The following is a 15,578-nucleotide window of genomic DNA, read 5'->3' on the forward strand; positions in this document are numbered from 1 at the left end:
AGCTTTCTAATACCTTGTGAATGTGGCTTTTGATTTACTGCAAGGGATAAAGGTGCACTGCAAGTGGACTGGGAAGTGTTGCTTGAAATACCATGTTAGTGTGCCACTGTATGGGTTAGTCTATTTGCACATCTGATTGCACTTCAAATGTATTTTCTTCAGTGTGTAGTCTAGCTTTAATGTGCTGGTTTGGCATTTCTGGTTGTGGAGGGCTGACCTTGGGGTCAGCTGCTCACTCCCTCTCCTCACCAGGACAAGGGGAGAAAATAGGATGAGAAAGCTCATGGGTCAAGATAAAGACAAGGAGATAGCTTACCAGTCACTGTCGCAGGCAAAACAGACTTGACTTGGGGAAAATTAAACTTATTGACAATAGATTTAGATGGTAAGAAACTAAGTCAAAAACTAAAATACCTCCAGGCCCTGCTTCACCCTTCACCCCTCCCGACTCCTCTGCCCCGCGGGGCGCAGGGGCCGGGGGTCGCGGCCAGCCCATCCCAGCCCCTCTGGGCCGCTCCTCCCTCCCCCCCCGGCTCCCTGCTCCAGCGCGGGCCCTTCCCCGGGCCGCAGTCCTTCAGGGACAACCTGCTCCCGCCTGGGCTCTCCACGGCCGCAGCTCCTGCAGGAAATATCCCCCCGCTGCGCTGTGGCGTGGGGCCCTCCCCGGGCTGCAGGGTGGGTCTCTGCTCCAGCGGGGTCTCTCCAGGGCTGCAGGGGATCCCTGCTCCGGGCCTGCAGCCCCTCCTGCCCTCCTCCTCCTCCGGCCTCGGGGTCCCTCTGCTGCTGCTCCCTCCTTGGCTTCTTCCTCCTCCTCTGCCTGGGCCGCCTTTGGCCCTTGCTGAAACCTGTTTTCCCCCCGGCGCCCCCAGCTTGGCTGAGGGGGCATCTTTCATCTGGCATTCAAAGACAGCGACTGTGTAGAGGAAGGACCTCATAACTCATCATCTGTGCTTGCTCCTTCTCCCCAGGTGCACACCACAGCATTTTGCAGCCCGGCTTCAGGGAGAAAGTGACTGCCAGGGCCAGCGTGAGGACATGGTTCATACCAAGTCTCTTAAGCAGCCGCTGCTTGGGCCCCAGGGCCAAGACAAAGGACACATTCCCCTTGGCTGTGGCTGAGTCTGTGTTGCAGGACAACGAAGCACAGTGGTCCGCTAGTGTGGGCTCCTTGTGACCAGGGACACCTCTGCCAGTTGTGAACATAGCCCAGGTATGTGGATAATATGGTCAAGCACTGCACCGGCCTTTTACCACAGCAGCAGGATTTCCTCCATTCAGTTGACCTTCATGGGACTGGCCATGATCTGTCATGTTCCAGTAAAAACGTTTTGACTTCAGTCCCAAGGGTACCGGTACTCCCAGTTGTGTCAGCACAGGCACACACATACTGGATCACGGTGGCAGCTTTTGTCCTGGACAGATTGGCAGATCGTGCTGAGATACTCTCCTCCCCAAGCTCATGAGGGACTAGTCCATGCAATCATTTCTGAAGAATGTGTTGGGCTTTTTTTTTTTTTTTTTCCTTCTTTTTTTAGGGTGTCTAAAAGCAGAGTTTCTGCGTTACCTACCAAATGACAGTGGTAACAATCCATTGACAAGCTGAGTAGCAGCTGAACCAGACTACCAAAAACCCAGGAATGATCAGCCCCTGCAGATTATGAGGGGTGGGAGATACTTACTTGGGGCTGGTGGCTATTTTGGCACTTTTCATCAAGTCGCTAGTACTGTCCTTCATAACCTACACCTGGCACCAGGACTGACTTTTCTAAAAAAAAGAAAAAAAAACAAACAAAACCACCTTTTTAGAGTGTTCTTCATAATGGACAATTGGATCAACTGCAAAGACAGAGTTGGTGGTAGAAAACAGCAGGTCTAAAACTAATCAGACCTATAATTTCTATAAATGTGTGCCCTAAAACTTACCAGCCCTGATGTCTTTACCTCAAAATACCCGTGCCCAGCATGAAGACCTCTTTGCCAGGGCTGTTTGAGGTCACTGAATTCTTTGGTTGTGACCCACCTAGTGTAACTGTAGCAGGTATTGTTTGTCCTCAGCCACAGCACCAGGGAGTTAAGTGCTGGAGATGCTGGCTCTGGGATCAGGCTATTCCTCTGTGACTCTTCAACACAACCAGTGCGGTGGCCAGAGCTTTATGGGCCCCCAATGATTTATCTTGTTGCCCTCTTTATGATACAGAATTACCATGCAGTTTTGTGCTAGAGTATAAATAGCTTTTTTTTTTTTCCCCAAAAAAAGCTGGCAGGTACTAGACCCACCAAGTGTTGAACAAAGCCACACAATTTATATATCCTACTGTAGGCAACCTCCCCCCGCAAGCAGACAGCGTTCAGCCCTGTTTCCTACAAGTCTCCATGCACTTTTAACAGTATTTTTTTAAAAAACAAAACAACCCTTTCAACAATATAGTTCTGCATACTCACTTGGGAATTTCTATAGGGATAAAGTGCATCACTTTACACTCACTGCAGTGTTCCTGATAGAATATGATTTTGATTTATGGTAGCTTTGGGAAATTTTTTTATAGTGAAACATTGATTTTTTTAAAGTAGTATGAGCCTTTCTTGTGTGGCTCAGTAGCTTTACTCCTCTTCCAGTCTCTGATCTTACCTGCCTAACCTCCATTTTTGTTTTCTTAGAAGAAATCTGGAGTGTGCCAGATTATGGCATCGCTAGGGCTCTCTGCCTTGTGTTTCAATAGCAATTTGGTGTATTTGTGCCTTCAACCTAAAAGAAGCTGTCAGTATTATCCTGGCAGGGAGGCCAGACTTTCCCGGTAACTCTTTATCGTGCCATCCAGCTTAGGGTGTTGCTTGAGACATCTCCCTTCCTGACTGGTTTAGGGCACGTTTCTGCCCAGCTTTTTGGAGGGGGAGGCTTTGTTTGTCAGCAATATTGCCATGCTTACTCAAGGCATTCTTCACACGTGGGGAGAAGTCTTGGTCTTTTCTCTCTTGCTCTGACTGACCATGACACAGCATGTGCTAGTTGTCTAACAGCAGAGAATTCTTGTTAACGCAGATAAGACTCTCAAAGCAGACTACATCTAGTTAGTATTGCTGACGGAGACTATTCAAAGCATGACTTAGCCTTTTGTCCACCCTTCCTTCCTGCAAAGATGAACAATGAGCATGCCAGGCTTGTACGCCGATCATGTCCATGACTGAAGCTGGAAAAAACTATAGAAAGTCTCTGCATCACTTGTCAGTTTTCATACAAAACATTTATTTTAAAAAGTTGCATATAAAGTTCTACACAGGACAGTTACCATTTCTATAGTAAAAAAAAACAACAAACAACAAAACAAAAACAAATGAAAAATCCAGCTGTGTCACTCAAATAGTAAAAGGGTTGCTCATTCTCAACAATCCACATCTAATAGACTTCAGTGTGCATTCTGGTAGAACACCATGGACAAACAGCAGAAGTAGAGTTCATTAGAGAAAAAGGTTCTAGATGTACATATTTACATCGTTATCTCACACATGTACTTTTTACCACCACAGCTGCAGAACCATATTAGCTCTTGGAATGGACGTCACCCTCTACCCTGTTTCTGTGCCAACATGGTTATTTAGGCTGCATTACAGAAGTAGCTGTTTTTACAAAAGACTTTCTTAATGGGCTTGGTCCACTGCTAATGCCCTGGCGCTGTTCCAGAAAACTGTGGGAGGATTTGTTTGGTTATTGGCTCCCCAAGGCGGAGAAGGCCAAGAATAGTAGACACTGTGTAGAACACCTCCCCACACCTCATCTTCCACTCTGAGGAGAAACAAAAGCTGGGGCAGAACTCCCTCCTAGTCAGAAGGCAGAAGAGCTTTTGGACTGAAAGCTGCCCATAAGAAATTTTAAATGTGGATAATGATTGTCTGAAAAAGTAATTTTAAATGACCTCAGCAAGTTCTGTTCTCAGCTTTACATTAGCTCTTCTTATCCCTCCAAGTTTCCGAGGGAAGAATCCTGTTCTTCAACAAGTATAAAGTTCAATTTCTAAACTTCTTAAACAAAGCAAAAGCAGATGGCTCAGTATATAAATATATCCAGCATCTGGATTCTCAGTCAGAAAAATAACATCCTTTATACAACAGAAAATGGATCAACTGTGAAGCAATTCTCCATTGGCCTTAAGACCCTACATCTTCATCAACAGCTTCATCTTCATCCTCTTCTTCCTCATCCTCTTCATCATCTTCCCCCACTTCTCCATCTCGCTTCTCTTTTTCAAGCATTTTTAGGTATTTGCTAGCTAGGATCTTCTTTGGCAAGATATCTGGAAGGTAGAATTGTTTCTTTTATAGTCAGTTTGAATACTTACATTGCCTCATTTGTACTGTTGCATCTGTACCTCTGATGACATACGGCTGAAAAGAGGCTTTGTTAAAAGAAATAATATCTAAGAGAATAACCAGGTAAGTTAGTCTGACCTATATAGCTGTAAGAATAAGAGGAAATTACCCACTTATGGTACAAGTAACCAAATATAAAGAATGTATTTTACAACTGATTACTGGCAACTGTCTTTACTATCTGCTCATGTACATTATTTATTGGATGTAAAATAGTGTTCAACTACTCAGCTGCCTCAGATTCAACAAGCCAGCTAGTCCATTTATGTCCTGTAGGAATGTTTTTTCTGCACAAAGGTAAGATACTTGTTCAGAGCAGTAATGATGGACCTGAGACAAGGCAGAACTATGTGCTCTCAAAACATCACGTCCATGGGGAACCCAGATAAAGACTAGACTAGGAGTATCTTATTCTTGACCTGTATCCTAGGCCAATAGCTTTTCTGAGCCAAGTGTTACAACAAAAATCCAAGTATCAGTAAAAACCATGTACACACACATACACGTGTGTGTACATGTGTATATATATATAGATAGATACAGATATATATAAAGGGAGAGAGGAACCATATAATTAATCACTTTGAGAAACAAGACTTACAGATTTAGATGTGTAATTTTGGGGCCACATAACTTCTCACATAAAGATGTGCAGTGATCTTGTTTTACAGGCTGAAAGCTTTCAGATGGAGTTGCTGGAATTTAAGAAATGCTTGAGGCAATATGCTGAGAACTAATTAGCCTTCTATAATTTTGAAGCATCAGAAAAATCCCCATTCACAAAGAAATGTTTTCAGTGGTGTAGTTTATGAGTTCCAGTTGAATGTTATACAAGAGATTAATGACCAGTAGGAGAACTGTGTCCTCACAAAACAATTCAGTAAGAGCAAGATTTTATTTTCCAAATGACATACTTTATTTACCATCATGATATAGATACCTGCAAGGAACTGAAAGGTCTCACACTCTTCTGCAGTATGAGACAGGTCACTGTAAGTTAGAGCATTCTTCTCCTTGCCTCTGCCATGCTTGTAGGAGTATGTAGCCAAATACTGAACAAAAAGCTCCTAAAAAAATAAAAGTGAGTAGTTAAACTATGAATTCGTGTATAGAGCTAGAAGCAGTCTTCTTTAATTCCTATTTGAAGGCACAAGCAGCGTATTTAACTATGTATAATGGGCACCCTGTGCAGAGACTCACTAATTTCAGAAAAGCTTCAGGTCAGGATACAGTTGCGTCTCCTTGGAGCACCAACTGCTGGCTTGCGTTCTGGTACGGAACTTAAATTTGTGCTGCTCTTCAACACTTTCCCCCAGCCCAGCAAATGACCCTTGGGATGAGAAAGCAGCAGAGTATCATTTCCCCCCGGGCTAACTGATGCTAATTGACAGCGGTGGAACGAAGGACCTCGCTGGGACACGGGGAGTTCAGCCGGACAGGAGGACGCCTGAACCCCCTTGCTGCACAGCGGGAGCCTGAGGCGCGATGCTTCATGGCCGCCGAGGGACAGACACAAGGAGGAAGAGGAGGAGGAGGAGGATGAAAAGGAGGAGAGAAGCGCGGTACGAACCGCGAGGAGCGACGGTGGGAGCCCAGCCCGGAGGCAGCGGTACCTCAGGGAGACGCAGGCCCAGCGCGGCGGGGACGGAAAGGAAATGAAAGGAAGAGGGAGGGCGGGTACCGTGGCTTTGGCGGTGAGGAACAGCGCGTCCTGGTTGATGCTGGAGACCTCCGGCGAGCTCTTCATGATCACGCGGATGCGCGACAGGGGCAGAGACACCAGCCGGTTCTCGCCACCGCTCAACCTCGCCGCCATCTTTCCCCACCCCCCCTCCCCACCTTCGGCCGGCTCCAGCCTTTCACCCCCAACCCGGCGAGAAATGGGCGGTGGCGGCGGCGGCACGGCCCGCTGGGAGCTGTAGTCTGTAGCCACGGCGGGACTACAACTCCCACAGAGCCGCGGGGACGCCGCCAGAAGACGCCGGCTGCTGCGGGCCGACCGTGGCCGCCGGCAGCGGCAGCTGCTTCTCGCTCTCTGCGGCGGGGTCACCGCGGGCCCCGGGCTGCGCCCGGAGGAGCTGGAGGCCTCTGGCCGCCTGTTCGCTCAGGGTCGCGGGCTCGCCCCTCAGGGTCCCTCAGGGTCGCGGGCTCGCCCCTCAGGGTCCCTCAGGGTCGCGGGCTCGCCCCTCAGGGTCCCTCAGGGTCCCGGGCTCGCCCCTCAGGGTCCCTCAGGGTCGCGGGCTCGCCCCTCAGGGTCCCTCAGGGTCCCTCAGGGTCCCTTAGGGTCGCGGGCTCGCCCCTCAGGGTCCCTCAGGGTCCCTTAGGGTCGCGGGCTCGCCCCTCAGGGTCCCTCAGGGTCGCGGGCTCGCCCCTCAGGGTCCCTCAGGGTTGTGGGCTGGCCCCTGGGTCCCTGGCTCGCCCCTCCGGCCCCGCGGGCAAGGACGCGTTTCCCCAGGCCAGTGCCGGCCCCAGGAGGGGTCTCCGGACTTCCTTTGCTGAGCCCCTCAACATGCAGCTTCGCCCCAGGCTAGCACCTGAGCTCTGGGGACTTGTTTTTAATGGCAAATAGGCTCACCCTACGCATGTATTGCAATTACAGGCCAGTGGCTACAAAATTGTTAACTCCGACTGTAATTACAGGCTGCTAAATACCTCTTGCTGCTGCAGCACAGCAAAAGGGAATACTGTCTGGTAATACACTTGTCAGAGGTTGTGTTGAGGTGTGGAGGGCACATGTAAACTATTAAATGATTATGGGACTGTGCTATTATTAACACATTCCTCATATACAGAGAGTATTTAACCTGTGTGTCTACTGCGCAGGTGACTTGTGTCAGCCTAGGCCTGCTAAACACAGTGGGGTTTTGCTGATGCTACTGTTGGCTCCAAAAGTTCTTCTGTGCACGTTTGAGAGCTACTGTCCTCCACCAAGAGTGATTTAGCACCTCTAAAAATGACGATGCATGGTTTGCATTCCATTAATGGCTTTAATCACAAGTTTCCAATATGCTTTACAAACAATAGGCCTGATCATTTGTATTGGCAACAAGTCTGCTAAAGCCACTAATTTGATTACTATTTAGCATGAGAGGGAAGAACGGGAGCTTTTCCGTAGCATGCATTAATAGTTCGCATAGGATTTAGGGCAGAAAGGGATGTACCTATAAAGACTCATATTAAATGGAAAATATGGGGAGTTTGTTAACTATTACTAGCTTATACAGAATTTTCCCAGTACAGAAGGGCAAGACTTTCCTACAGATGACACTGATTTATTAATAAAAGATAGCACCTTGAGCAGTTGTAAGCGCCTTTGTGCGAGGGTAGTACAGTGATGTGTTTGGTGGCATCAGTTCCACATTACTGTATTTGGAGACATCTTTTACAGTTAGCTGTTACAGATAATCTACATCTCTTAGACTGCATAATTCCCTTGAGGTTACACCTTCTGTGAGGCTGTTCTGTGGAAGTTGTATCTGAAGTGAAGCATAATGTCCTGTGATGCTATAGGGTTATCTAGCAGGCTGTTTCTTTCTTGATCCTTATCGTCTTGTGACATCTTGTGGAAGCAGTTGACATTACTATGACAGTGAGTTATAAATACCACTGGGGTCTTTCATGATTTCAATATACATATAGACCCCCATCAAACTACCTAGATTTCTGAGGGTACTGAGCTATTTGGGTACAGATTTAGGATTCATATAGATGCCACAGGATCTAGGCACCCGCATGTAGTCATTTTACTCAGCTGTGAACAACGAAATTTAAGGTGGTGTGTGCAAGCCAGGACTCACTTTTTCCTCTCCTCTCGGTCCTCTCCTTTTTTCCTGCACAATGCTCCCTGAAAAGCTACACGTGGGACAACTCTTTTTTATTTCAGTAGCAGGCTGGGCCGATGACAGCTTTCAACAGATAGAGAGAACAGGAGCAGGAGCACAGCAAACTTAAGGCATCTCTCCATGCTGCTGACACAGCTTTAGAATGCAGGAGACAGAATCATGATGTAGCTGTACAGCATATGGTGGGTGTGCCCACACTCTGAGAATACCATGATATTGCAAAAATATTACTAATATTTAATAATGTAACTTTTTTTAGTATATTTTGAAATTGCAAAATTGTCATAACAGCACCAATAATGGAATTGAACTTATTCCTAATTAAAACAAACAAACCAATGCATGGAACAGTTCATACTAGAATTATTTCTGATGATCAGCAACAGGACGTGAGGAGATGGAGTGAACCTGCATCAGGGGAAGTTTGAGTTGGACACTAGGAAACGATTGTTCACTGAGCGGGTGGTTGGTCACTGGAAAAGGCTCTCCAGGGAAGTGGTCACAGCACCAAGCCTGTCAGAGTTTAAGGAATGTCTGGACAATGCTCTTAGTCATAGGGTTTAGTTGTAGGTAGTGCTGCAAGGAGCAGTGAGTTGGACTCGATGATCCTTATGGGTCCCTTCTGACTTGAGACGTTCCATGAGTCTATGATTCTATTACAGAAAGAGCGTGAGGCAACTCTAGCTGCACTGAAGATGTTCCATTTATTCTAGAGAGAATATGAGGACTGTAAATTGCTTGGCAAAGCCAAAAAAACCCTTAAGAATACATTTTCTTTACATTAAAACAGAGCGTGGCCAAAAAGCTTGGCCACTTTGTTGCTGAGAGACATTTTAAAACCAATCCATACACATTTAAGAAGTTAATAGACTAATTAGAGATTCAATTATTTATGATCTGTAATCACACAAAAAAAATGAAATTCACCATTATTTTGTAAAGAATGGTGGATAAGTGCTGGACTAGGGAAAAATCAGACTGTGTCAGCAAACAAGGGAAGCAGAAGCATTTTCTTGCACAAGGCAAAAAAGCTATTCTGAGGGGATTTGATGAAGTGTTATTTGGTAGGGTTAAGAAGGTTGCATCATATCCAAAATATGAGATAAATCTGAGCAGTTGGTAAATTACATGTTAATGCACAAATGCAAACAGAAAATACCTGAACAGACAGTAGTTACTTTAAGATACCTAGATATTTGGAAGTCTCTGGGAAGGTTCTCAGTGCAGAAGTTCCTCCATTAGACTGGCTGGAATGACGAAGATTTTCAAAAGCAAAAATACATTAATGGAAGCCAAGCTTTTAGGCAGACAGCACCATGTATAATCTTCCATTTCCGTTTTTGACAGATACACATTTGGGCAACTTCTCTTCAGAGTTGCTCTACCACTTGGGAGTCTACAGAACATTACATGCCCTCAGCCTGAAGGATCTCAGGAGACTGAGTAGCTTAATGGCAATGATAGGGCTCTAGATCACAGCATTTAGAGAGCCACAATCTAAATTATCTTCTAGAGATGATAAAATATTAGATACTTTAATGCATATTGATTCGTAACTATCTTAATGCAAGTCATAGATTGTCATCACCTTTTTGTCTTGTAGGGAAGAAGAATAAACTGCTGAGATGAACCGTGTCAAAAAAATATTTCTAAAACCCTCTCCAACCAATGCTATAGGGTAGATTCTTGAATAATGCTGAGCACTGGCTGTGTTTATGAGACCAGATCTTTAAGGTATTTTTGTATCACAAATATCACAACTAAATACAGTGTTAGCATTTGCCACCCAGATAGTACTCACATCAATGTTGTAGAAATAAATGTAGCAATCATTTCTCTGTGAGAAATGCTCTTAGTTATATTCCTGGTAAAATTATGTGAGAGAAAAACTGTTATTTATTTAAAACTGTCACTCTGTCCCATCAGTCCTGAATTTGGCCAAGTTTTAACATACCCATCCACCCTCATGAAAGGGGTGCGCAGCTTCCTAGTTTTGTATTCTTTCTAAAGTCCACAGAACTCCTCTATTTGAAAATCGCAGTTCAACCTGTATCGTCTTGAATTCATGTGAAATCAATTTACACCAGTTAAAGGTGCAAGCGAGCAGCTCCGGTGCCGGCACGACCGGCCGCGGTGCACAGGGCGGGTTTCCCGAACTGGGGGAACCTGAGGGGAGCGGAGAGGCCCGGCAGCTCGTGCCACAGCGGCTGAGGGGACCTGGGCAGGGCCGGGAGCAACGGCGGGAGATTGAACCGCGGTGAAATGGAAACCAGCCCTCAGCGGCCGAGGCGAGCAGCTCCGGGGCCGGCACGACCCACACCTAGAAAAGCAACCCCTCAGGAGTGCTAGCGAGCAGGGCGGGCAAACGGGCTGTTGTGCCGTGCTGTAACTCTGCCAGCTCGACCAGGGAGCAACAGTGTCTGCCCGGCACGAGGCCCGGTCCTCTCTAGCTCCGCACCCACCGTGACGGACCCACCTTCGCAGACCGAGCTCCGGCGGGAACACGCTGCCAGCCCGGTGCCAGGCTGCAGGGTGGGCCCTGCCCTCACGGCCGCCCCGGCCGGCAGCAGGGAGCACGCCCGCGGGAGGTGCCCAGGGAGAGGAGCTCCTCCGCGTCGGGGCAGAGCTCCGGGAGGGCGTGAGGGGGCTGAGGGGTGTCAGGGAGTGCGAGGGGGAGACAGACTGCTGGAGCCGCACCCTGCCTCCCCTGGGACAGGCCTGCCGAGAAGGAAACCCGAAAGGGGCAGGAGCAGGCTGTCCCCATGTGCCAAAATACAAGCTGGTGGGAAAGAAGACTGACCTGGCTGAACAGAGAGCTTTGGCTGGAACTCAGGGGAAAAAAAAAAAAAGAAAAAAGAGAGTTTATGACCTCTGGAAGAAGGGGCAGGCAACTCAGAAGGACTACAAGAATGTTGTGAGGTTATGCAGGGAGAAAATTAGAAGGGCCAAAGCCCACCCAGAACTTAATTTGTCTACTGCATTGAAAGACAATAAAAAATGTTTCTGTAAATACATTCACAAGAAAAGGAGCACTAAAGAGAATCTCCATCCTTTATTGGATGCGGAGGGAAACAGTGACAAAGGCTGAGGAAAAGGCTGAGGTACTCAATGCCTTCTTTGCCTCAGTCTTCAATAGTACAACCAATTGTTCTGCAGGTACCCATCCCCCTGAGCTGGAAGACAGAGATGGGGAGCAGAATGAAGCCCCCATAATCTGAGAGGAAATGGGGCCACACACACAAGTCTATGGAGCTGAATGGAATCAACCCAAGGATACTGAGGGAGCTGGCAGAAGTGCTCACCAAGCCACTTTCCATCATTTATCAGCAGTCCTGGCTCACCGGGGAGGTCCCATCTGATGAGGTTAGAAAATGTGACACCCATCTACAAGAACATGGGCCAGAAGGACGATCCAGGGAGCTACAGGCCTGTCAGCCTGACCTTGGTGCCAGGGAAGGTTATGGAGCAGATCATCTTGAGTGTCATCACACGGCACGTACAGGACAACCAGGTGATCAGGCCTAGTCAGCATGGGTTTATGCAAGGCAGGTCCTGCTTGACTAACCTGATCTCCTTCTATGCACGGCGACCTGCTTAGTGGATGAGGTAGAGGCTGTGGATTATGTTTACCTGGACCTTAGTGAAACCTTTGACACTGTTTTCCACAGCATTCTCAGGGAGAAACTGGCTGCTCATGGCTTGGATGGGTGTATTCTTCACAGGGTAAAAAATCTGGCTGGATGACCAGGCCTAAAGAGTTGTGGTGGCTGGAGTTAAATCCAGTTGGTGTTCAGTCACAAGCGGCACTGCCCAGGATGCAGTACTGGGGCCAGTTCTATTTAATGTCTTTATTGATGATCTGGATGAGGGGATCAAGTGTACCCTCAGTAAGTTTGCAGATGATGCCAAGTTGAGCAGGAGTGTTGATCTGCTTGAGGGTAGGAAGGCGCTACAGAGGGATCTGGACAGGCTGGATTGAGTCAAGGCCAATTGTATGAGGTTCAAGGCTTAGTGCCGGATCCTGCACTTGGGTCACAACAACCCCACGCAATGCTACAGGCTTGGGGAAGGGTGGCTGGAAAGCTGCCCTGCAAAAAAGGACCTGGGGGTGTTAGTCAACAGCTGCCTGAATATGAACCATCAGTGTGCCCAGGTGGCCAAGAAGGCCAACAGCATCCTGGCTTGTATCAGCAATAGTGTGGCCAGCAGGACTGGGGAACTGATTGTCCCCCTGTACTTGGCACTGGTGAGGCTGCACCTCAAATACGGTGTTTAGTTTTGGGCCTCTCACTACAAGAAAGACATTGAGGTGCTGGAGCACATCCAAAGAAGAGCAACAAAACTGGAGAAGGGTCTAGAGAAGAAGTCTTAGGAGGAACAGCTGAGGGAACTGGGGTTGTTTAGCCCGCAGAAAAGGAGGCTGAGGGGAGACTTCATCACTCTCTACAGCTCTAAGGAATTGAAGGAGTTAATGCCTCAAACATTCCTTGACACAGCCTCGATGACAAGTTGTGGGGTTTGTGATTAGTCTAAGGAATGCTGCCCAAGGAAGCACTGAGTGTATCAAAGAATGCATGTCTTCACTTCCTGGTGGCTGTATTGCCAGATTCCTTAGATAAGCCTCAGAGGAAGGAAACGTAGCCTGAGTGAAACTGCATGTTCAGGCTAAAAGATTGATAAGAGAGATCTGCCTCTCTTTGTCTAATACGAAATCACCTGATAAGATGAACTGAAAAGTGACAGAAAATATTGCTGTGTGTGCACTCACCACCCAAGATTATGGGACCTGAGACAACGCTGGAACCTGGAATGGTGATCTGGATACCTTGACTCTTTCTCTCCTTTTCTTTTCTTTCCTTATACATTTATTAATAAGAGGCAACATTGCTTACTTTTCTTTTCCAAGTTTAAGTTGTTTCTACTGCAAGTAAAACTTTTTAACTGGTGATTCAGTGTTGTTTCACCTTAATTTAAGCCGAGGGGATCACAGAACCTTTACGACTCCCTGGGATCCCAGTCTGGGTCATAACAACAACTACTTGAAAGGAGGTTATAGCAAGGTGAGTGTCAGTCTCTTCCCAAGTAACAAGCAATAGAAGAAGAGGAAATGGCCTCAGGTTGCACCAGTGCAGGTTTGGATTGGATATTTGGAAAAATTTCTTCTCCGAAAGGTTTGTCAAGGACTGGAACAGGCTGCCCAATGAAGTGGTTGAGTCACCATCCCTGGAGGTATTTAAAAGACATGTAGATGTGGTGCTTAGGGACATGGTTTAGTGGTGGACTTGGCAGTGTTATGTTAACAGTTGGACTCAATGATCTTACATGTCTTTCCCAACCTAAATGATTCTATGATTCTATCTACATGCAATTGTTCATCCAAAATCTTCAAAAACTGAATTCTATTGAAGTTATTTTGTTGGAGTGCCATTGTAAGTCATAACATGCCGCCTTCTAGTCCAACAGGCATCTGCAATGGAAAAATAAAGACAGAGGCTGAGAAGGCTCCCATGCCAGAGGATTTGCACACTGAGGCTGAGAGCAGTTTTCACCTCCCTTGCTTTGGCTGAATATCAAAGGTGGCAGGGGAGGCCTTGCAAGAACAGATCATACAATTCTCCTTTCTCTTAACATTGACACAACAAAAAGATGTTTTGCTTGATGAGCTGTCTTGATAAGTGGATAAAACACTTGGGCTAAGCAGCTCCATTGGAATGGAGTGGCAGCAGGTAGCTCTCTTCTGTGGGGAAAAACAGTAGCATGTTGGAAGAGTTGATGACAACCAGAAATGTGTCTGCTCTCCTGCATTATTGTGGAATATAAAAAAACTAATGAGGAAAATGTTGTCTGTAGTTATTATATCCAATGTTTTGTAAGCAGGGATATGTATATAAAAAGGCATATATATTCAGATTATATATAAGGAAATAAATTTTTATGGTGAGGGAAGTGAAACACAGGAACAGGTTGCCCAGGGAGGTGGTAGATGCCCCATCCCAGCAAACATTCAAGGTCAGGTTGGGCAAAGCTCTGGGCAACCTGATCTAGGTGAAGATGTCCCTGCTTATTGCAGGGGGGCTGGACTAGGTGGCCTTTAAAGGTCCCTTCCAACCCAAACTATTCTATGATTCTATGTATGTATATACACACACACACACACATATATATATGTATATAAAAAGTAAAATTATAGAAGAAAAGTCTGATTGCCGAATGTTGATTTCCAGCTTTCACCATAGCTGGCAGATCAGCAATGTTCAAAGAAGTAAGTTTGCAGTTTGTCCCTTGTGCTTTCACATGTGTATCTAAAGCTAATAAATGTTGTGCATTTTAAAGAGACACACCCACCTCTCAGGTGTCTCTCTTTAAAATGTTGTGTCTCCATGTTTTTGACTGATGTCATTGAGAAATCTATGTTTACCATGTTATTAATGCAATTATTCTCCTAAAATGGGTTAAGACCCTTCATTTGCCTACGTTTACATTTAATGTTTGTGTGTTGGAGGTAGGTCTGTGATCTGAGTGACCCTTCTGACACTTTGTAATCTTTCCCCAGCAATACACTTGTAACAAACTCTCCCTAATAGTAACCTCTGAGGGAGCCACATTGCCAATAATGTAAGTAAATGACAGTCTCTATCTAAAGCTGGTAATTAATTTTTAATATCCCCAAAATGTCTGTATAACTACTTCTAAAATTTATGTTTTAGAAAAGTTAAAGACTTACACTTTCTAAAGTCAGAGATAATGTAACTCATTTTTCCCATTTTTTTTGGGTGAAGGGGTACATTTGCACCACTTATATGAGCTGTCTGTTTATAAATTAGATGGCAATGTTCTTTGGGTTGCCTGCATGAAGAATTGCCTGCTGTCAACAGCAAATGCTTTATCAAACTGTCTTGTGTATAGAAGTATCATCATTTAATACCATAGTTCAACTGATGATCAAGATTTTGGATTACAGAAAATCACTAAGAGTGCAGTCATATGTAGTAGGATCTTAAATGGGAACAGAGGCAAAGATGGAGAGGCTTGCACCACTCAAGAGATTGCTGTTTGGAAAAAAAATGCTAGAAGGATGTTATTTGGGAACCGGAGCTGACAAGTTGCTGATAGGTCCTGTCAACTCTTGCTTGAGTGAAAACCAGAGCATACTGTGAGAATCCATCTTAGCTGCTGTAATGAGGTGCGTCAGTGCTTTGTTTCCTTCACCAAATCTAAGAACTGGTTTCTTAAGTTTGTATTTCAGTGGAACAAAATGTTGATTATTTTTCATTTAAATACTGCCTGATTTCAAGAGTGATTTTAAAGAGACTTGGCAAATAATGAGGTATGAGATGTCATTCTCAGTGAGAACTGCTGCTATAATTAGAA

The 15,578-nt window shown here is 45.9% G+C and overlaps 1 protein-coding gene across 1 annotated transcript; it reads right to left on the bottom strand.

Moving 5' to 3' along the window:
- Positions 1-3,223: 3,223 nt before the first annotated feature.
- On the bottom strand, positions 3,224-6,211 carry CHRAC1 (chromatin accessibility complex subunit 1). Its single transcript, XM_033011817.2, has 3 exons — positions 6,047-6,211; positions 5,306-5,432; positions 3,224-4,289 (listed from the first exon to the last, which is right to left on the bottom strand). The coding sequence occupies exons 1-3, from the start codon at positions 6,179-6,181 to the stop codon at positions 4,144-4,146; spliced, it is 408 nt and encodes a 135-aa protein (XP_032867708.1). The 5' UTR covers positions 6,182-6,211; the 3' UTR covers positions 3,224-4,143.
- Positions 6,212-15,578: the final 9,367 nt, after the last annotated feature.

The sequence above is a fragment of the Tyto alba genome, unplaced genomic scaffold (genome assembly GCF_018691265.1).
Source record: "Tyto alba isolate M040663 unplaced genomic scaffold, T.alba_DEE_v4.0 Super-Scaffold_9, whole genome shotgun sequence".
Taxonomy (NCBI): domain Eukaryota; kingdom Metazoa; phylum Chordata; class Aves; order Strigiformes; family Tytonidae; genus Tyto; species Tyto alba.